At 51.4% G+C, this 15,946-nt stretch overlaps 1 protein-coding gene across 1 annotated transcript in view; it reads left to right on the top strand.

Annotated features, from left to right (window-relative positions):
* Positions 1-9,011, top strand: part of LOC120383489 (zinc finger protein RFP-like) — a 33,050-nt gene extending 24,039 nt beyond the window's left edge. Inside the window, exons 2-8 of the mRNA XM_039501652.1 lie at positions 881-976; positions 2,569-2,706; positions 3,408-3,430; positions 4,165-4,280; positions 7,359-7,418; positions 8,387-8,677; positions 8,989-9,011. Coding sequence (XP_039357586.1) covers positions 881-976; positions 2,569-2,706; positions 3,408-3,430; positions 4,165-4,280; positions 7,359-7,418; positions 8,387-8,677; positions 8,989-9,011 — 747 coding nt within the window. The remainder of the gene's footprint in view (positions 1-880; positions 977-2,568; positions 2,707-3,407; positions 3,431-4,164; positions 4,281-7,358; positions 7,419-8,386; positions 8,678-8,988) is intronic.
* The last annotated feature ends 6,935 nt before the right edge of the window (positions 9,012-15,946 follow it).

Genomic DNA, 15,946 nt, shown 5'->3' on the forward strand with positions numbered 1-15,946 from the left:
GGTATCTGCCCAAGGGGCATTGTCATGAAAAGAGTTTAGGGCAGCACTGGGGCAAACCCCAACCCTTCTTTACACAAATCTGCATCATGTCTAATTAGGATGGTCACTGAGGCATCCCCAGAACATAGGACATGCCCACGCCTGCCTTCATGGACCCGTCCTCAAAAGTATCATTCGCCCTGCGTGGGCCCCACCAACGCTTTTTTCAGCGTGTCCCCACCTGCATCATTCTGCATGAAGGTGCCACCCCCAGCAACCACCCCCCTGTCATGGGTATCCTCCTGCAGCCTCAGTCTCCTCCACCTTTTTCATCGGGATAAACACACATCGAGTGCGAAGTCCCTACCAGAGACGGATAGTGCTCCACAACACTGGGACTGTGCAGCTTCCAACCAGATGAATGGTCTCCTGACGTCTCATGGGGTTTGCCCTGGTGCTTAGACCAGCTCAGCCGAACCCCAGTGCAGTCCCCAGGGCTTCAGGGCTGAACTCCCAGCCCCTATTTAAACCCTGGTGGCTTCTGGGATTTGTATCACTTGGTTCGTTAAACCCTCTACAAAACAGCTTTATTGATTCACCCCCATGTAACTTTGGTGCCCTGTTATGCTCTGTACCACTAATCAGTTCACAAATACCAGTAAAGCTTGGTTATAATTGAGATCTCTCTCTAATTACTAAAAAGACTGAATCTGAATAGGTAACGAGTCCGAATGTAAAGCTTTCCCAGTCTCCATTAATGAGGTTTCATCTCCTTGGTGGTCCTGATGTCACAAAGTGATTAGAACCACAGTCATCTTGGATTTTGGGTGGAAAAACACCCACTTCCAAGCACCTCTCAACTATCCAGATGAAACCTCCTAAATCATTTCTGTTTCTTCAGGAAAGAATCCAGGCCCATTTGAAGACTCTGGGGGAAGAGAGAGAAAAGCTGCTGGGACTGAAAACGATTGGAGAGGGGAATAGCCAGGAGTATCTGGTAGGTGCCTGTTGTTATGAACCGGCTGGGACTGGCAGTGGGAGGTCTGTTTGGAGGCCGACTCCTGTGTGGCTTTGATGAACATGGGCTTGTGTGTGTTTCTCCAGGATCATGGATTGCTGGGTTAGATTCATGTATAAACAAGCCCTAAGCTTCCATTTTCTTTCATGAGTTAATATCTAGCCTTTGGTGGCTTGCCCAGAAATCCTCCCCAAGTGAACTGAATGTCCCCGTGAAGTGCTGTCTGTTGTGTCTGGTCATTTTGTGCATTTTTTTAAATGTTTGTTTCTTTTAACTCCCCTGGCGTCTCTGTCAGTGTAGTGCTGTGTCCTGCCTCCTGCTGCTCTGGGTGTGAATTTCCAGAGACCATAAATAACAGAAGATGCTGACCATGACAGGCATGGAAACATCCCTTTCAGAGGGATACAGGGGCCAAAGGGGAAGGTGTGAGAGAATCCTCTGCCTAGTACACACGGGGTAGAGTCAAATGTCAGAAATATGAGTCAACAGTGTGATGCTGTTGAAAAAAAAGCAAATGTGATTCTGGGATGCATTAACAGGTGTGTTGTGCACAAGACTCGAGAAGTCATTCTTCCGCTCTACTCTGCGCTGGTCAGGCCTCAGCTGGAGTATTGTGTCCAGTTCCGGGGACTGCATTTCAAGAAAGATGTGGAGAAATTGGAGAGGGTCCAGAGGAGAGCAACAAGAATTACATTAAATAAAAGGATATATCCTGTCTTCTAGAATTGAAAGGTCCTTGAGTCTAGCCCCCCACTTTCACTAGCAGGACCAAGTACTGATTTTGCCTGAGGTCTATAAGTGGCTTTGTCACAAACTGAACTGAACTCACAACCCTGGGTTTAGCAAGCCAATGCACAAACCACTGAGCTATCCCTCCCCCTATTTAAGAATGATTAAAGGTCTAGAGAACATGACCTACGAAGGACGGCTGAAATAATTGGGTTTGTTTAGTCTGGAAAAGAGAAGACTGAGCGGGGACATGATAGCAGTTTTCAGGTATCTAAAAGGGTGTCATAAGGAGGTGGGAGAAAACTTGTTCATCTTATCAGAGGGGTAGCCGTGTTAGTCTGGTTCTGTAAAAGCAGCAAAGAATCCGAAGAAGTGGGTGTTCACCCACGAAAGCTCATGCTGCAAAACGTCTGTTAGTCTATAAGGTGCCACAGGATTCTTTGCTGCTTGTTCATCTTAGCCTCTAAGGATAGAAGGAGATGCAATGGGCTTAAACTGCATTAAGGGAGGTTTAGGTTGGGCATTAGGAAAAAGTTCCTAACTGTCAGGGTAGTTAAACAGTGGAATAAACTGCCTAGGGAGGTTGTGGAATCTCCATCTCTGGAGATATTTAAGAGTAGGTTAGATAAATGTCTATCCGGGATGGTCTAGACAGTATTTGGTCCTGCCATGAGGGCAGGGGACTGGACTAGATGACCTCTCGAGGTCCCTTCCAGTCCTAGAGTCTATGAAAAATCTTAGTATTTTAAAAGACCTTCTCTCTCCTGCACACTCAGCTCTCCATGAAAGGACCCCGGGCTCCATCTATGTCCCTGACCAGCCCTTCCCCTATTTTCATGCAGAAACAAACACAAACCGAGAGGCAGAAGATTGTGTCCGAATTTCAGGAACTGCGGGAGTTCCTGGAGGAACAAGAGCGACTCCTGCTGGCCCAGCTGGAGAAGCTGGATGAGGAGATTGTGAGGATCCAGAATGAAAATGTCAGTAAACTCTCTGAGCAGATTTCCCATCTCAGTGAGCTGATCAGTGAGCTGGAGGGGAAGTGTCAGAAGCCAGCAAGTGAATTCCTGCAGGTGAGACTGAATGAGAAACGCAGATGGGTGCTCCAAGGTGCCCCCAATGGCTGCTCTGCCAATCAACTCCTCCTCCTACCTCTAGCACCATCTGGCTGCTGTGATCAGCTGTTCCACTGTGTGAAGGAGAGGCTGGGAGGGAGAGAAAAGAGCAGGAAGGGAGTGTGCTCACCAGAGGAGGCAGGGAAGAGGCAGGGTTGGGGTGAAGTGGGAGCAGGAAGAGTTGGGCTGGGGTGTGACATTGCAGGAAGGGTTGGGGCGTGGGGTTGAGCACCTCCAGGGACAATTAGAAACTGGCAGTCATGATGAAAAACATGCCAGATCCCAACACAAGGAAGGGAGGGCTCTTGAATCCTAAGCACTGGAGTCCAGCAGTCGTAGACCATGGTGTAACTCGGCGTGTGCATTGCTCACATGTGAGTAACTATTATTCTTTGCAGAGTCACAGACACAGAGATATGAGAGATGGAAAAGCCCCATTAGCTCAGGGAATCCATGACCCTGGGCCAGGGCAGGGCCTCTCTTCCTCATATTTGCAAAATCTCTTCCCTGGAATCCTGTGTGTGTGTCAGAGGGGACTGAAATTATTTTGTCTCTCTCTTTTCTAGGATATTAGAAGGACCTTGAGCAGGTACGTGTCTCTCTCTCACTCCCCCTCACACCTCACAACGCTGGGGAAGAGCTTGGTGGTGATGTTAGCACCACATCTCCCCAGGGCTCTATAGCAAAATGCATGAGGAAGGTCACATGTTGGATACGAACCTCTCTGATCAACTTCATCCTGAGGTTCTCACCCTTGTATAGAAGACTCTGGTATTCTCCATTCAGTGGGAATGACTAACCTCAAGTATTTCCTAGACATGTCACCTCCTTGGGGGACTGGCTGCTTCAGGACTATGAGGATGGAATATGGGTCTGTCACTGCTTGGGCACAGGTCCCCATTCAGCCCAGGGCAGCAGCGATCAAGGGTGTTTCCAACTTGAGGACTGTTTGGAGACCTGTGAGAAATGAGCTGGGGAGGGGGGGAGTTGGTGTCTCAGTCTAGTTCCTAGAGGGCAGATTTCTACAGCACTTCACCTGGGAACTTCCTGTTCCTCAGAGCATGGAGGCCAAGGAGCGAATTGGCCATGGAGACTCAATTCCCCTTTTGTCCTCAGAGCTGGTCTCTCCAGACCAGAGTTGAAGAATACTAAAGAGTCCTGTGAAGGGAAGGTTGTACGGCCATGGCCTGTGTTGCACCTGCTCTCAGATTGGGAGAAGTTGAGGAATTCTAACTCCAGACATATTAGAACAGCGACTCACTAGCCAGAATTTATAACAAGTCACACAATGAAATATAATCGTGGGAAATGGTTTCTCTCTAGGTGTGAGAAGGGGAAGTTCCAGCAGCCAGAGGAGATTTCTCCTGAACTGGAAGAGCGAGTCAGTGATTTCTCCCACAAAACGATTGTGCTATTGGAGACTCTGGGGAAGTTCAAAGGTACCTAGAAGGGATCTAGGAATGGAAATTGGGATTAGTCTCTGAGACTGAGGGAGGAGAGTGGCTCTGGCCAATTGGGTCACAATTAGATGATGCTTCTATTTCATTGTTGGGTGAGAATGTCACGCACTTGGGGTCCAAGTCACTCAGGTTGATATATTCAAGCCTTTATTTTTACTAAAAACATGCCTTCCCATGACAATTACTGTTAAAGAAAGAAATGTCTCAGACTCATACACTTTAAGGCCAAAAGGGACCATCACGATCATCCAGTCTGACCTCCTGCACATTGCAAGCCACAGAATCTCACCCACCCACTCCTGCAATAGACCCCAACCTCTGTCCAAGTTACAAAGAATCCACCATTGAAATAGTTTAAATGTGCAAGTGACCTGTACCCCATGCTGCAGAAGAAGGCAGAAAACCCCGCAGGCTCTCTGCCAATCTGACTTGGGGGGAAATTCCTTCCCGACCACAGATATGATGGTCAGTTGGATACCGAGCATTTTGGCAAGACCCAACAGCCAGACACATGGCAAAGAACTCGCTATAGCTCAGAGCCCTCCCCATCTACTGCCCCATCACCAGCCATAGGGCACATTTCTCAAAGGCGGATCCAGCCCATCACTGTGCTCGGGTCCAGGGCCGGTGCAAGGATGTTTCGCGCCCTAAGCGAAACTTCCACCTTGCGCGCCCCCCTCCCACCAAGGCAGCTCCCTCCCTCTGCCCTGAGGCGCTCCCCCTTGTGGCAGCTCCCCACGCTCCTCCCTGAGGCCCCCCACACACACCTCTGAGGCACCCCAGCTCACCCTGCTCCGTGCACGAGCACGCTGTCGGTGCTTCACTTCTCCCGCCTCCCAGGCTTGCAGCGCCTAAGCTAATTGGTGCCACAAGCCTGGGAGGCGGGAGACGTGAAGCAGCCACAGAGTGTTCGGGGAGGAGGCCGGGCAGGGGTGAGCTGGGACGGGGAGTTCCCCTGTGTGCCGCTCCCCCCCTTTCTGCAGGCGGCCCTCCCCACGCTCCCCCTGCCCCAGCTCCCTCCGCCTAAATGCCAGCGGAGACCGGGGCGGCCAAAGATCCGGCTGCCGTCGTCACTGTTGAAGAAAATGGCGCCCCCCAAATCCCAGTGCCCTAGGTGACCGCTTAGGTCGCCTAAATGGTTGCACCGGCCCTGCTTGGGTCCCATACGGCAGATAGTCTCGGCCAAATAGACAATTGTAGGGAAGGAGAAAGCCCCGCAGGGCTGCCCAGAGGATTCAGGGGGCCTGGGGCAAAGCAATTTTGGGGCTCCTTCCATTAAAAAAAATTGCAGTACTATAGAATACTATATTCTCATGGGGGCCCCTGCAGGGCCAGGGGCAAATTGCCCCACTTGCCCCTCCGCGGCAGCCCTGAAGCCCCACCCCCATGGTCAGGGATCCTCCAGCACAGGAGCCTCTGGTGCCTCCTCCGCAGCAGCTTCAGGCATAAGGCGGGTTCCTGAGAGGGCTGGGAATGGGGTGGGGGTGGTGAGGGCGGGTGGAAGAGGGAGGGGGTGGACGAGGGATAGAGGGAGGTGGGCAGTGTAAAGCTGGGCCTCTGAAACTCTTCTCCCTGGCCAAGACCCATGGGGCCATTGTCATAGGGATGTAACTCTGGCTGGCTTCAGAACTTCCTTACCCTCTGCCAAGTTCTGCACCGGCCCCTGCAGCCACTGAATAGCAGAGTCACCCCTCTCCTGCTGGTACAGGGGTGAATTGTCCAATTGACTCAACTTTCTCCCACCTCAATTTTTACATTTATAAAACTTTTATTTCTGCCTATGGAGGACGAGGCCCCGTCATGCTGCTTGGTGTAGAGACGCTGAATGAAGAGACCCAATAACCTCTGTGACAGACCCAGACCAGTGGGGTACAGGAGCCTGGTAGAAGGAAAATATACTGGCCATGGGATGAATAGTTCCCTGAGTGACCAGAGGAGGGGCTGCACTAGAGCAGTCAGGAACCTGCTAGAACCAATTAAGACAGGCAGGCTAATTAAGACACCTGGAGCTAGTTAAAACCATACTAGAATCAGTTATGGCAGGCAGACTAATCAGGACACCTGGTTTAGAAAGGAGCTCCCATCAGTTAGTGGAGGGTGAGCGAGGAGTGAGAAGGTGCGGCTGGAGGACTGAGGCGTACAAGCGTGATCAGGCTTCAGGAGGAAGATCCTGCAGTGAGGATAAAGAAGGTGCTGGGGGGAGGCCATGGGGAAGTAGCCCTGGGAGTTGTAGCTGTAGCTGTCACGCATCTGATACAAGGGACATCATAGACAGCTGCTCTCCAGAGAGCCCTGGGCTGGAACCCCGTGTAGAGGGTGGGCCCAGGTTCCCCGCATCCCACCAACTCCTGATTGGACACAGGAGGAATTGACCCGGTCTGTGACTGACACCAGAGGGAAGGTCTAATTTGGAAAGGGATCTGGCCTGTCCCCGACTCACTAGGTGGGACACAGACTATGGGGATTGTTCTCCATTTCGCCCATGCGGGCCAGTGATGGGATTAGCTGAGTGAATGGCAGGTTTGAGCCTCTAGCAAAAGTGGCCAAACTGAGGGCTGCCGTGAACCTCTGAGGTGAGCAAATCCACCAAAAAAGCGCAGGACCCACCAAGGCAGAGGAGGAACTTTTAGAGCCAGGATTTCACAAACTCTCAATATCCTGTTAGTGTCAAAGGGACCAAAGTGGGCAAAGTTACTTTCATTCCAAAGTCTTTGCAGGGTCTGGGTCTAGATTACGGCAAAGGGCAGTAAGTGAATGAGACAAACCAACTGGAGTTTGAAGGGTGCGAGGGGATGAGGAGGGGAAAAGTAAATCTCACTGACAGATTGTCTGTCCTGGGATGTTTGTGAGGCTGCAAGGACATTGGTTCCGTTGCTGGGAGATGCCTGAATGAGAGAGGAAAGAGATGGTTTCAGACCTATTTATATAAAATATCTGAGTGTTTCTCGATGTGTTTCTCTGTCATAATTAAAAGACAGTTCTAGGGGTTGAGAGTGGGGACGCTGTTATAAATATGAAAGCCTGAAATCTCGTCTCCTTTTTCCTTCTCCCCTCCAGACTCTCTGCCGTCTGCACTAGAGACAAAAAGAGGAGGATCTCTAGGAACATTCAGACAGGGTGAGATTGCATCTGGAGATTGTTTTTAAATGATCAGAAAACGTCTTCATGAGATTGTAGCTAAAGTTACCTACCAAACTGATACCGACCATGACACACAGAGCCCTAAAAACAACACACTGAACAGTGAGGAGCTCCCATGCTGCAGTCACACAAACACTCCTGACACCAACCTTAGTGCTGAGTTCATGCCCACGCTGCTAAACAGAAAATCTCTCCCTGAGCAGCATGTGTACAGAGCTCTCTGCCCTGAGGGCTGACACATCCCTCTGCTCTACCCCAGTGCTGGGGGTCTCCCTCATCGTGATGCTACAACATCCTGCCTTTCCTCTGGGCAGGGTTGGGCTCTCCCATTGGAGCTGCTCACTGCTTCCTGGATTGAGGAGACGTTCTCCCTGTGAGGCTGTCAGCTCCTCCCTTCTCTCTGGGCTGGGGATGGGGCTACCCCACACAATGCCCCTCCTATTGTCTGGTCATAAGCAGCTCTTTCCCAATGCTGCACCTTCCTCTCTGTTCCCTGGCCCAGGAGTGGAGGCCACCCCACCCAATGCCATTTCCTTCCCTCTTTTCTTAATTGGCTCTTCCTACTCTGGCCGAGGAGTGGAGGCTGCATTTAAGGGAGGGAGCTTAGCTCTGGGGTTCAAAGCTGGTACCTGCCTCCTCTGCTCCCTCCTCATTAAAACCTTCCTGGCTGTGTCTCTGATGCTGGGAATGGAGCAGCCCCAACAGAGGGAGCAGGGAGCTGAAGCCTCAGCAAGCACATGAAAAACTAATGAAGTGGGTCCCATTACACAGACTGAGGAGCTGCAGTGACGTCCCTGCTCAGTCTCAGGTGCCCAGGTCAGAGGCAGCTCCCTGGGATCCAGGCCCGTCCCAGCCAGGATGGGGCTGCTGGGGAGCGTGAGAAATGGTCCCAGCCTCCCCTAAGGATGAACTCTGCCTCTAACGCTCTGATTCTCTCTCCCCAGTGAATGTGACTCTGGATCCAGACACGGCTCATCCCCAACTCGTCCTGTCTGAGGATCGGAAATGTTTGAGCTATGGAGACAGATGGCAGGATCTGCCCAACAACCCTGAGAGATTTGACACTCAACCCTGTGTGCTGGGCTGTGAGGGATTCACCTCGGGGAGACATTGCTGGGAGGTGGACGTGGGGGATGTGCGATGCTGGTCTGTGGGGGTGGCCAGAGGGTCTGAGAGGAGGAGGGGACGGATCAGCCTCAGCCCTGAGGGGGGGATCTGGGCTGTGCAGTGGTGGGGTGAGTTACGGGCTCTCACCTCCCCTGTGACCCCCCTGCCCCGGCGCCGGTTCCCCAGCAGGATCCGGGTTTGTCTGGACTGTGACCGGGGGCAGGTGACATTTATCGATGCTGATTACGAGGCCCTGATCTTCACTTTCCCGCCGGGCTCCATCCGTGGGGGGAGAATCCGACCCTGGTTCTGGGTGATGCAGGGATTCCGGCTCAGACTGTGTCCCTGAGACACACAGGGGAGGGAGGAAACAGAAATCAGCCTCTCTACCCTCAGGGACCCCAGTCTCTATGACCTTGGAGGACTCTTGTCTACCCAGAACCTGGCTCCTTATCTCTATGACCTGTGGAAGCCCCTCCCCTCCCCTGCTAGGGTGACCAGATGTCCAGATTTTATAGGGAGAGTCCCGGTTTTTGGGTCTTTTTCTTATATAGGCTCCTATTACCCCCCACCCCCCTCCCGATTTTTCACACTTGCTGTCTGGTCACCCTATTCCCTGCATTCCCAAGGATGGGTCCAGGAGGAGGGAAGAACCCCTGGGGCTGCAGGAGGGGCAGAGGGGCCCTGAAGGGGATGGGGATGGGAAGGAGGCAGAACTAACAGCCAGACTGGGGACAGGTGCAGGTGGAGGTGACAGGGACACAGCGTGAATCAATCAGGGTTTGGGGGGTTGGGGAGAAGCAGCAGCAGCAGGGAGGGGTTTGTACAGATCTGTGGGATTAGATCTCACTGGGGTCTCCCAGCCAGAGCTCCTGCCACAGGGGCCCAAGTCACCTTCCCCTGTAACTACAGGACAGCTGGTAACCCTGTAACTGTCACAAAGGGAGTGGGAGGGATGGGTGCAGATTGACACACACACAAAAACATTGTATCGCCTTAAAAAAATCATCATTGGGTCAGTCTCATGATTTTTTTTTTAAACTCCTGAGGTTGGCAGCACTGGGGGAGCCAGGGACAGGGTGGTTTAACCAGAGGGAATTGGAAGAAGCAACAAGAAAAATATAAATTTAAATAAAACAAGAATAAAGGGAGAGTCTATGAGAAATGTTGGAGAACAGAAACGAGAAGAGTGACAGGATAATATCTCTGACAGGGGAACAATCCTGGGGCAGCAAGAGGGGAAGGGATAAAATCAGGGGAAAGAAGGGAGCACCCATGGGGGATGATCTGTGACAGGGAGGGGAGGAGGGTGGGAGAGACACAGGAAAATAAACAGGGATCAGAAGTGAGGGTTAGAAAAACAAGTAGAAAGGGACAGTATGGAAGGAAAGGGAACGTGAGAGGGACAGAGATTTTTTTAAAGTTACTGAAAGCGACACTGTAACTCATTAATTCCCTATATTAATTCCGGGACGACCGTCCTGTAGTTGTGCCATTAAGAAAACTGTTCTCAGTGGTTGGGGAATCTCCTTTCCATGCTGTGGTTATTAAGGCTCCTTCTCGGCTTCCTTTACTTACCACTTTTAGTTACTTACTATAAATAAAACATTACAAACTATTATTTGTGTTTGTTCCACTTTACTGTTCCAGCTGCATTTGTTGGGGGCAGAGTCCTGGGATTTGCTTCCTGACTTGATTGTGTCCCCCCCAGAGCCCAGGGAATATCATGCCCCTAGGATGAGTTTGGGTTTTACTGAGATGTGTCACTCTCGAGCCTGTGCTCTGTCTCTGTCCATGTCACTCAGGAATTGCTCAGCTGTGCCCTGCCGAGAGGGCGGCAAATCTGCAGAGGCAGCAAATTTATAATAGCAGCATTTTTGTAATCGCGGCATTTTTGCACAAGCCCACTGTCTGTCGGATGCCTGTACGCAGGCGCCAACTTTTGTCAGTGCGAGTGGGTGCTTGCGCCTGCCCCTCCCCCAGCCCTGCCCCGACTCCACTCCACCCCAGAGTCCTCGCCCCAATTCCACCCCTCCCTGCCCCTATTGGATCCCTCCCCAAATCCCTGCCCCGGCCCCGCCTCCTCCCTCTCTCACAGACAGGTGCCTAAATCGGGGCTGCAAAGGGGCATCTATGTTTGCTTAGCAACCCACAGACGGGAACCCAGCACTTGACGTCAGGTGGCTCAGGCGCCTAAGGTGTTTCTTGCTGGAATGAGGTCAGCACCTGCCTTGCTCCATAAGAAAGGGGGCTGGGGGAGAGAAGCAGGAGGTGGTTTTGGTGCTATCACCTGCCTTCTAACAGCCTCATGGTGAGAGCACTCGGCTGGCATGTGGGAGGCCCATGTTCAGTTCTCCCACCAAGCTGTGTGCAGCAGCTCACGAACGTGAGCACCAACCTCAGGGCAAACAGTTATAAACCAGGGCACAGACTCCCACTGGTCGTGTGTCCTGTATTTAGACTTCACCTCCCAGGTATCAAGTGAGAACGCTCAAGCACTAGAACAGCCTGAACATGGAGTCACAGACAGTCCCCTGGGGTTCTCCCGTCTGTCTCGCTGCTTTTCTGCCTGCTCCCCCAGCCTGGGCAGCCACGTTCCCAGCAGCAGAGTCGGGGCAGCTACTGACCACAGCTATCTATGGTTAAAGCCACCAGCTGCTCTATCCTAGAGACAGAGCTGGATGAAGGTTGTGACGGACCTAAGGCTAATGCGAGGGACGGGCCTAAGTATGAATTACACATTGCAAAAAAATTATGTCATCAAACATTTCTCTACATACATATTTTACATATTATTTATTTATATAATATTAACAAGTTCATTCTACTCTGACTACACTCAGTTCTTCAAACAGATACTTCCAAGTAAGAGGAAGCACGAGGGATGCTCCGCTCTCCTCCTCTTAGGCCTCCTTCCTCCTAGGTCAGAGGTGGGCAAAGCTTTTGGCCCGAGGGCCACATCAGGGTTCGGAAATGATATGGAGGCTGGGTGTGGCTAGGCCCCAACCCACTATCCGATCCCCCCACTCTGACTGCAGTCTGGGAGGCAGCCTGCTTCTATTCTGTAAGGGTATGTCTACACTATGAAATTACTCCAGTTTTACAGAAGTCGATTTTTGGGAACATTGTATGAAGTCGAGTGCATGCATCCCCACTAAGCACAGTAAATTAGTGGAGTGCATCCATAGTACCATGGCAAGTGTTGACTTACCCCCGGCTTCTCTCTCGCTTGGAGCCTCAGCGCATCCAGGAGCTTCTCTCATCAGTAGACAGGATACTGGACTGGATGGAGCTTTGGTCCCACCCAGTATGTTCTTATGTTCTAACCTAAATGAACCCAAAGTTATGGAGTAGATATGAGTTAAGGAAGCCAGCAGGGTATCAGAAGCCTGAAAAAATCTCTGACTGGATGGGCTCAGGCATTTGGTTACAAGCTGAGGATTTTTTTGGATTTTTTTTAAGCAGAATTTTTTTATTGCTTCTTTAAACAATCAAACACAGCAAGCAGCAAATATTTGGCCGCACACTTCTGAAACCCCAAACCATGTTCAGGTTTTGGCAGACTAATTTCAGCTTTTCAATTAAAAAAACCCCACTGATTTTGAAGGAATGCAGACATTGTCCATGATTTTTTCTGCTTTTTAAAAACCCCTAGTTTTCAATCCCAAAAAAGTTCTGATGAAAAATATTTGTCCAACCCTTTTAATGAGCTTTAGTGCCTTTTAGCACTAGCTGATGCTGAGAACCAGTGATACCTTGTAAAGGTGACTTGAAAAGAAGTTCTCTCAAAACTGGGTTTGTGCCAAGACATGGAAGGTTTTTAAATGTTTATTTTTCCCAGGGCCACCCGGGATGGGGGGGAAGTGGGGCAATTTGCCCCGGGCCCCACAGGGGCCCCCATGAAAATATAGTATTCTATAGTATTGCAACTTTTTTTTATGGAAGGGGCCGCTGAAATTGCTTTGCCCCAGGCCCCCTGAATCCTCTGGGCAGCCCTGCAGGCTCTCTGCAAACTCAGGCACAAGTCACTATATCAATTAAGCTCAGGCCACATTATCAAACTTTTCTTTTCAATCATGTGGGCTAGAAAGTTACTTTTCGTTCGCTGATTTTTTTTTTATTACAAAATCTCACGTGACTCGAGAGATGGGTCCGTAGGGAATATCCTACAGCACCTGTGTTTAAACCCACCCCTGTATGTTCCATGCAGCAGAGTGAGGGCTGCTGTGTGCATGATTCATGTGAATGTTCTGCTGGTGGTGCCTGGGCTGCTAGGGTGTGGTAGGAACATTCCTGGCCTGGCAGCAGCACAGACACATCTTGCTTCAATCCTGTGTGCGAGGAAAGTGCCTCACACAGAGATCTAGTGCCCACCTCTCCCTAATGAACAGTGCGGGGTTGACAGGCTGGGGCACCACCAGTGGCCAGGGCTCCCTGCAGCTGCCCAGAGGAAGGAGTCTGCAGGGGAGAGATTTAGGTAGAGCCAGAGATCAGGGAGAAAATCTGGGTGTTGAGATGAGTTCCTGTCTGCATCCTGTAAAACTTGCCCATATCGGTATTGCCCTGGCCTCTTCTTTTGTCATTCAGTGTTGAACGCATTCTAAACCAATATGCATTTCCTCACCTTTTGGGGGTGAAGCCAGACTTTAAGGCACCTGCTCCCCTACTTGGTGTAAACTCTGCTTGTGCCAATCAGAAACGGACACAAACAGGTTTTGGGCCCCGTCCCCTATGACACTTCTATGATGTCATAGTTGGTTCTTTATAGGCCTGCCTGCCATGTGCAGGCAGGGAGAGGAGAAAGAAAAACGAATCCTGTGTATCCTGTGTACACCCGTAACCGAGCCTGATCACCTCGAAGCCTCTCTCTCAGCTCACGTGTTTCAAACAGAGCTTCTATGTTTGCCGGTCGTTATGCGTTGGTTTGTATATGTAAGTATCGGTTATTACTAAATGCTGCATCTTTGTTTATAAATATTGTTAATAGATATTTTAGTCATTGTGTGTTTTAAGTTTCATTAACTCTATTAGCTAATCATACGCTGATCCCTTACCCCTTGTAATTATCCCCAATAAAACTTTACATTGATTAATTTTAGTTGTGTGTGTGTCTGCAGTTTGCATCGTGACCCACACTCTCCTTGCATCCGTTACCAATATAGTCTATTGCCACGTGCAGCCTGGTAAATAACAGGCCTGCATTTTTCTTTCGCCCCTGCGTGCCCGTGGCAATTTACACTGGGAAACTGGGAGATTCAGTAGCTCTGAGAGACTGAGTCTGAAAAGGGAAGGATTGAATTAACCTGGACCCAGAGTGTGTCCTACCTTGTATTTCTGGGCAGCATCATCCATGCAGGGCCGGCTCCAGACCCCAGCGCGGCAAGCACGCGCATGAAGCGGCATTTGCCGGCAAGGGCGGCAGGCTGGGCCGGTGGACCTGCCGCAGTCATGCCTGCGGCAGGTCCACCGGAGCCCCGGGACGATCGGACCTGCCGCAGGCATGACTGCAGAGGGGGCGCTCCTCCCGCGGCTCCAGTGGACCTCCCGCAGGCATGACTGCGGACAGTTCGCTGGTCCCGCGGCTCGGCTGGACCTCCCGCAGGCATGCCTGCGGAAGCTCCACTGGAGCCGCTGGACCAGCCAACCGTCCGCAGCTGCGGGAGGTCCAGCCAAGTCGCGTGACCAGCGGACCCTCCGCAGTCATGCCCGCGGGAGGTCCGCTGCTCCCGGGGCTCCGGGGCACCTCCCGCGCATGACTGCTTGGGGCGGCCGAATATGTAGAGCCGCCCCTGCATCCATGAGAAGCACCATGTGAGATCTGTGCTCTGGGGCTCTCTCACAAACCACACACAGGGCTTCCCCGTCCTCTTCACAGAACAGATCCAGGGCTTTCCCGCGTCTCTCACACAGATTCTCTTTTCCTGGTTTGAAATGCAGTTGCTTGATTTTTTCCACTATATTTGCTAGCTGATAATTACTCTGGAGAGCACTTTCTGGATTCAGGCTCTGCAGCTGGGGCAGCACAAAGGGTCAGAGCCCAGCACTGCCCGTGTCTCACAGCGCTGAGTGATGCAGCCTCGGCAGAAGTTGTGCCCACAGTGTGTGGTCGCTGGGTCCGTCAGATATTGTGGACAGATGGGACATTTGGTTTCCTCTTGGATTTCCTGGACGGGAGCCACTGAGGCCATGGCTGCTGGGATCTCTGGGCTTCTGTTCTCTCTGCATCAGAAATGTCCCACCTCATATCAGCTGTACAGGTGCAGAATGGGGTGAAGAGAAAGGAGAGGCCGGGAGGTGGAGCAGAAAGTTAGGAAAGAAGGAAGCAGAAACGACCTAGGCAAGGAACGGGAACAGTGGGGTGTAACGAAGCAGAAAAGGAATGAAAGGAAAAGAGGGGAACAAACAAAAAGAAAACCCAAGCACATAAAAGCTTCAATTCTACCTAGTACATGTACAAGTGGGGGTTGGGCTGGCTTGTACTCCCGGGCCTAGCTCAAGCAGCCTCCTTGCTTCTGCAGCTGCACTGCTCTGAGCAGTAGGCTAGTTCTACCTGTCAGCTGGGAAAGACACTGCCTCCGTGCTGGGTAGACAGGCCCTCAAACGAACTAGGACATTCTTCATTCACAATGAGGCCATCCACAGCTACCAGCAGACTTGCACTGAAACAACAATAGGTGGGAACTAACCCCACTGAGTGATTTCAGTGACAATGTGTGTGCAGAGGAGCCTCGGCTTGGCTGTGTCTTGCTGAACATCTAACCACCCGCTTGGGACCAGCTGGGCTACAGGGGCTCCCTGGGTTAAGGTCAGAGGCCAGTGATGAGCTGCCAAAATCTTAACAACCGGCTCCCTATAAAAAGTTCTGATTTAAGGGGGGGAGTGGGGGAGGGGCCGGGGCAGGGGGGGACATACTCATAGGGCTGGGGGCAAATTCTGATCCAGGTTGCACCATCGCTCCTTTGACCTGAGCAGTTAGCCAGTGTCTGGGGCCTTGCTAGGTTCTTCTACTGGGAGGAGAAATGGATTATAAGAGTCAGGTATTTCTCTGGAGCAATCTTTATTATTTACACACAATGGCCACACATTCCTGTGCCCTGAACATGGTAGAAACAAACAGCAGCCGGCAGTTGCATGTCTGCCATTCCAGGGGACTCTGTGCCTGAAGCCAGCTCTGTCTCTCAGGTTCCTGCTGAGACTATGCTCATGACTGCATCTCTTGGCTTTCTGCCTCACACACACCAAGCTGCCAGCCAGTCCCTCAGCCCCTGTGTTTCCAGCTAGCTCCAGGGAAACCCCTCTTGGGCCAGGTTCTCCCCAAAACCCCAATTAATTAAATCTGCATCCCTCCACCCCACACCTCCCTGTCCCCAGTCAGGCTCTTAATTCTACCCCCTTCC

The sequence above is a fragment of the Mauremys reevesii genome, linkage group 15, assembly GCF_016161935.1.
Source record: "Mauremys reevesii isolate NIE-2019 linkage group 15, ASM1616193v1, whole genome shotgun sequence".
NCBI lineage: Eukaryota > Metazoa > Chordata > Testudines > Geoemydidae > Mauremys > Mauremys reevesii.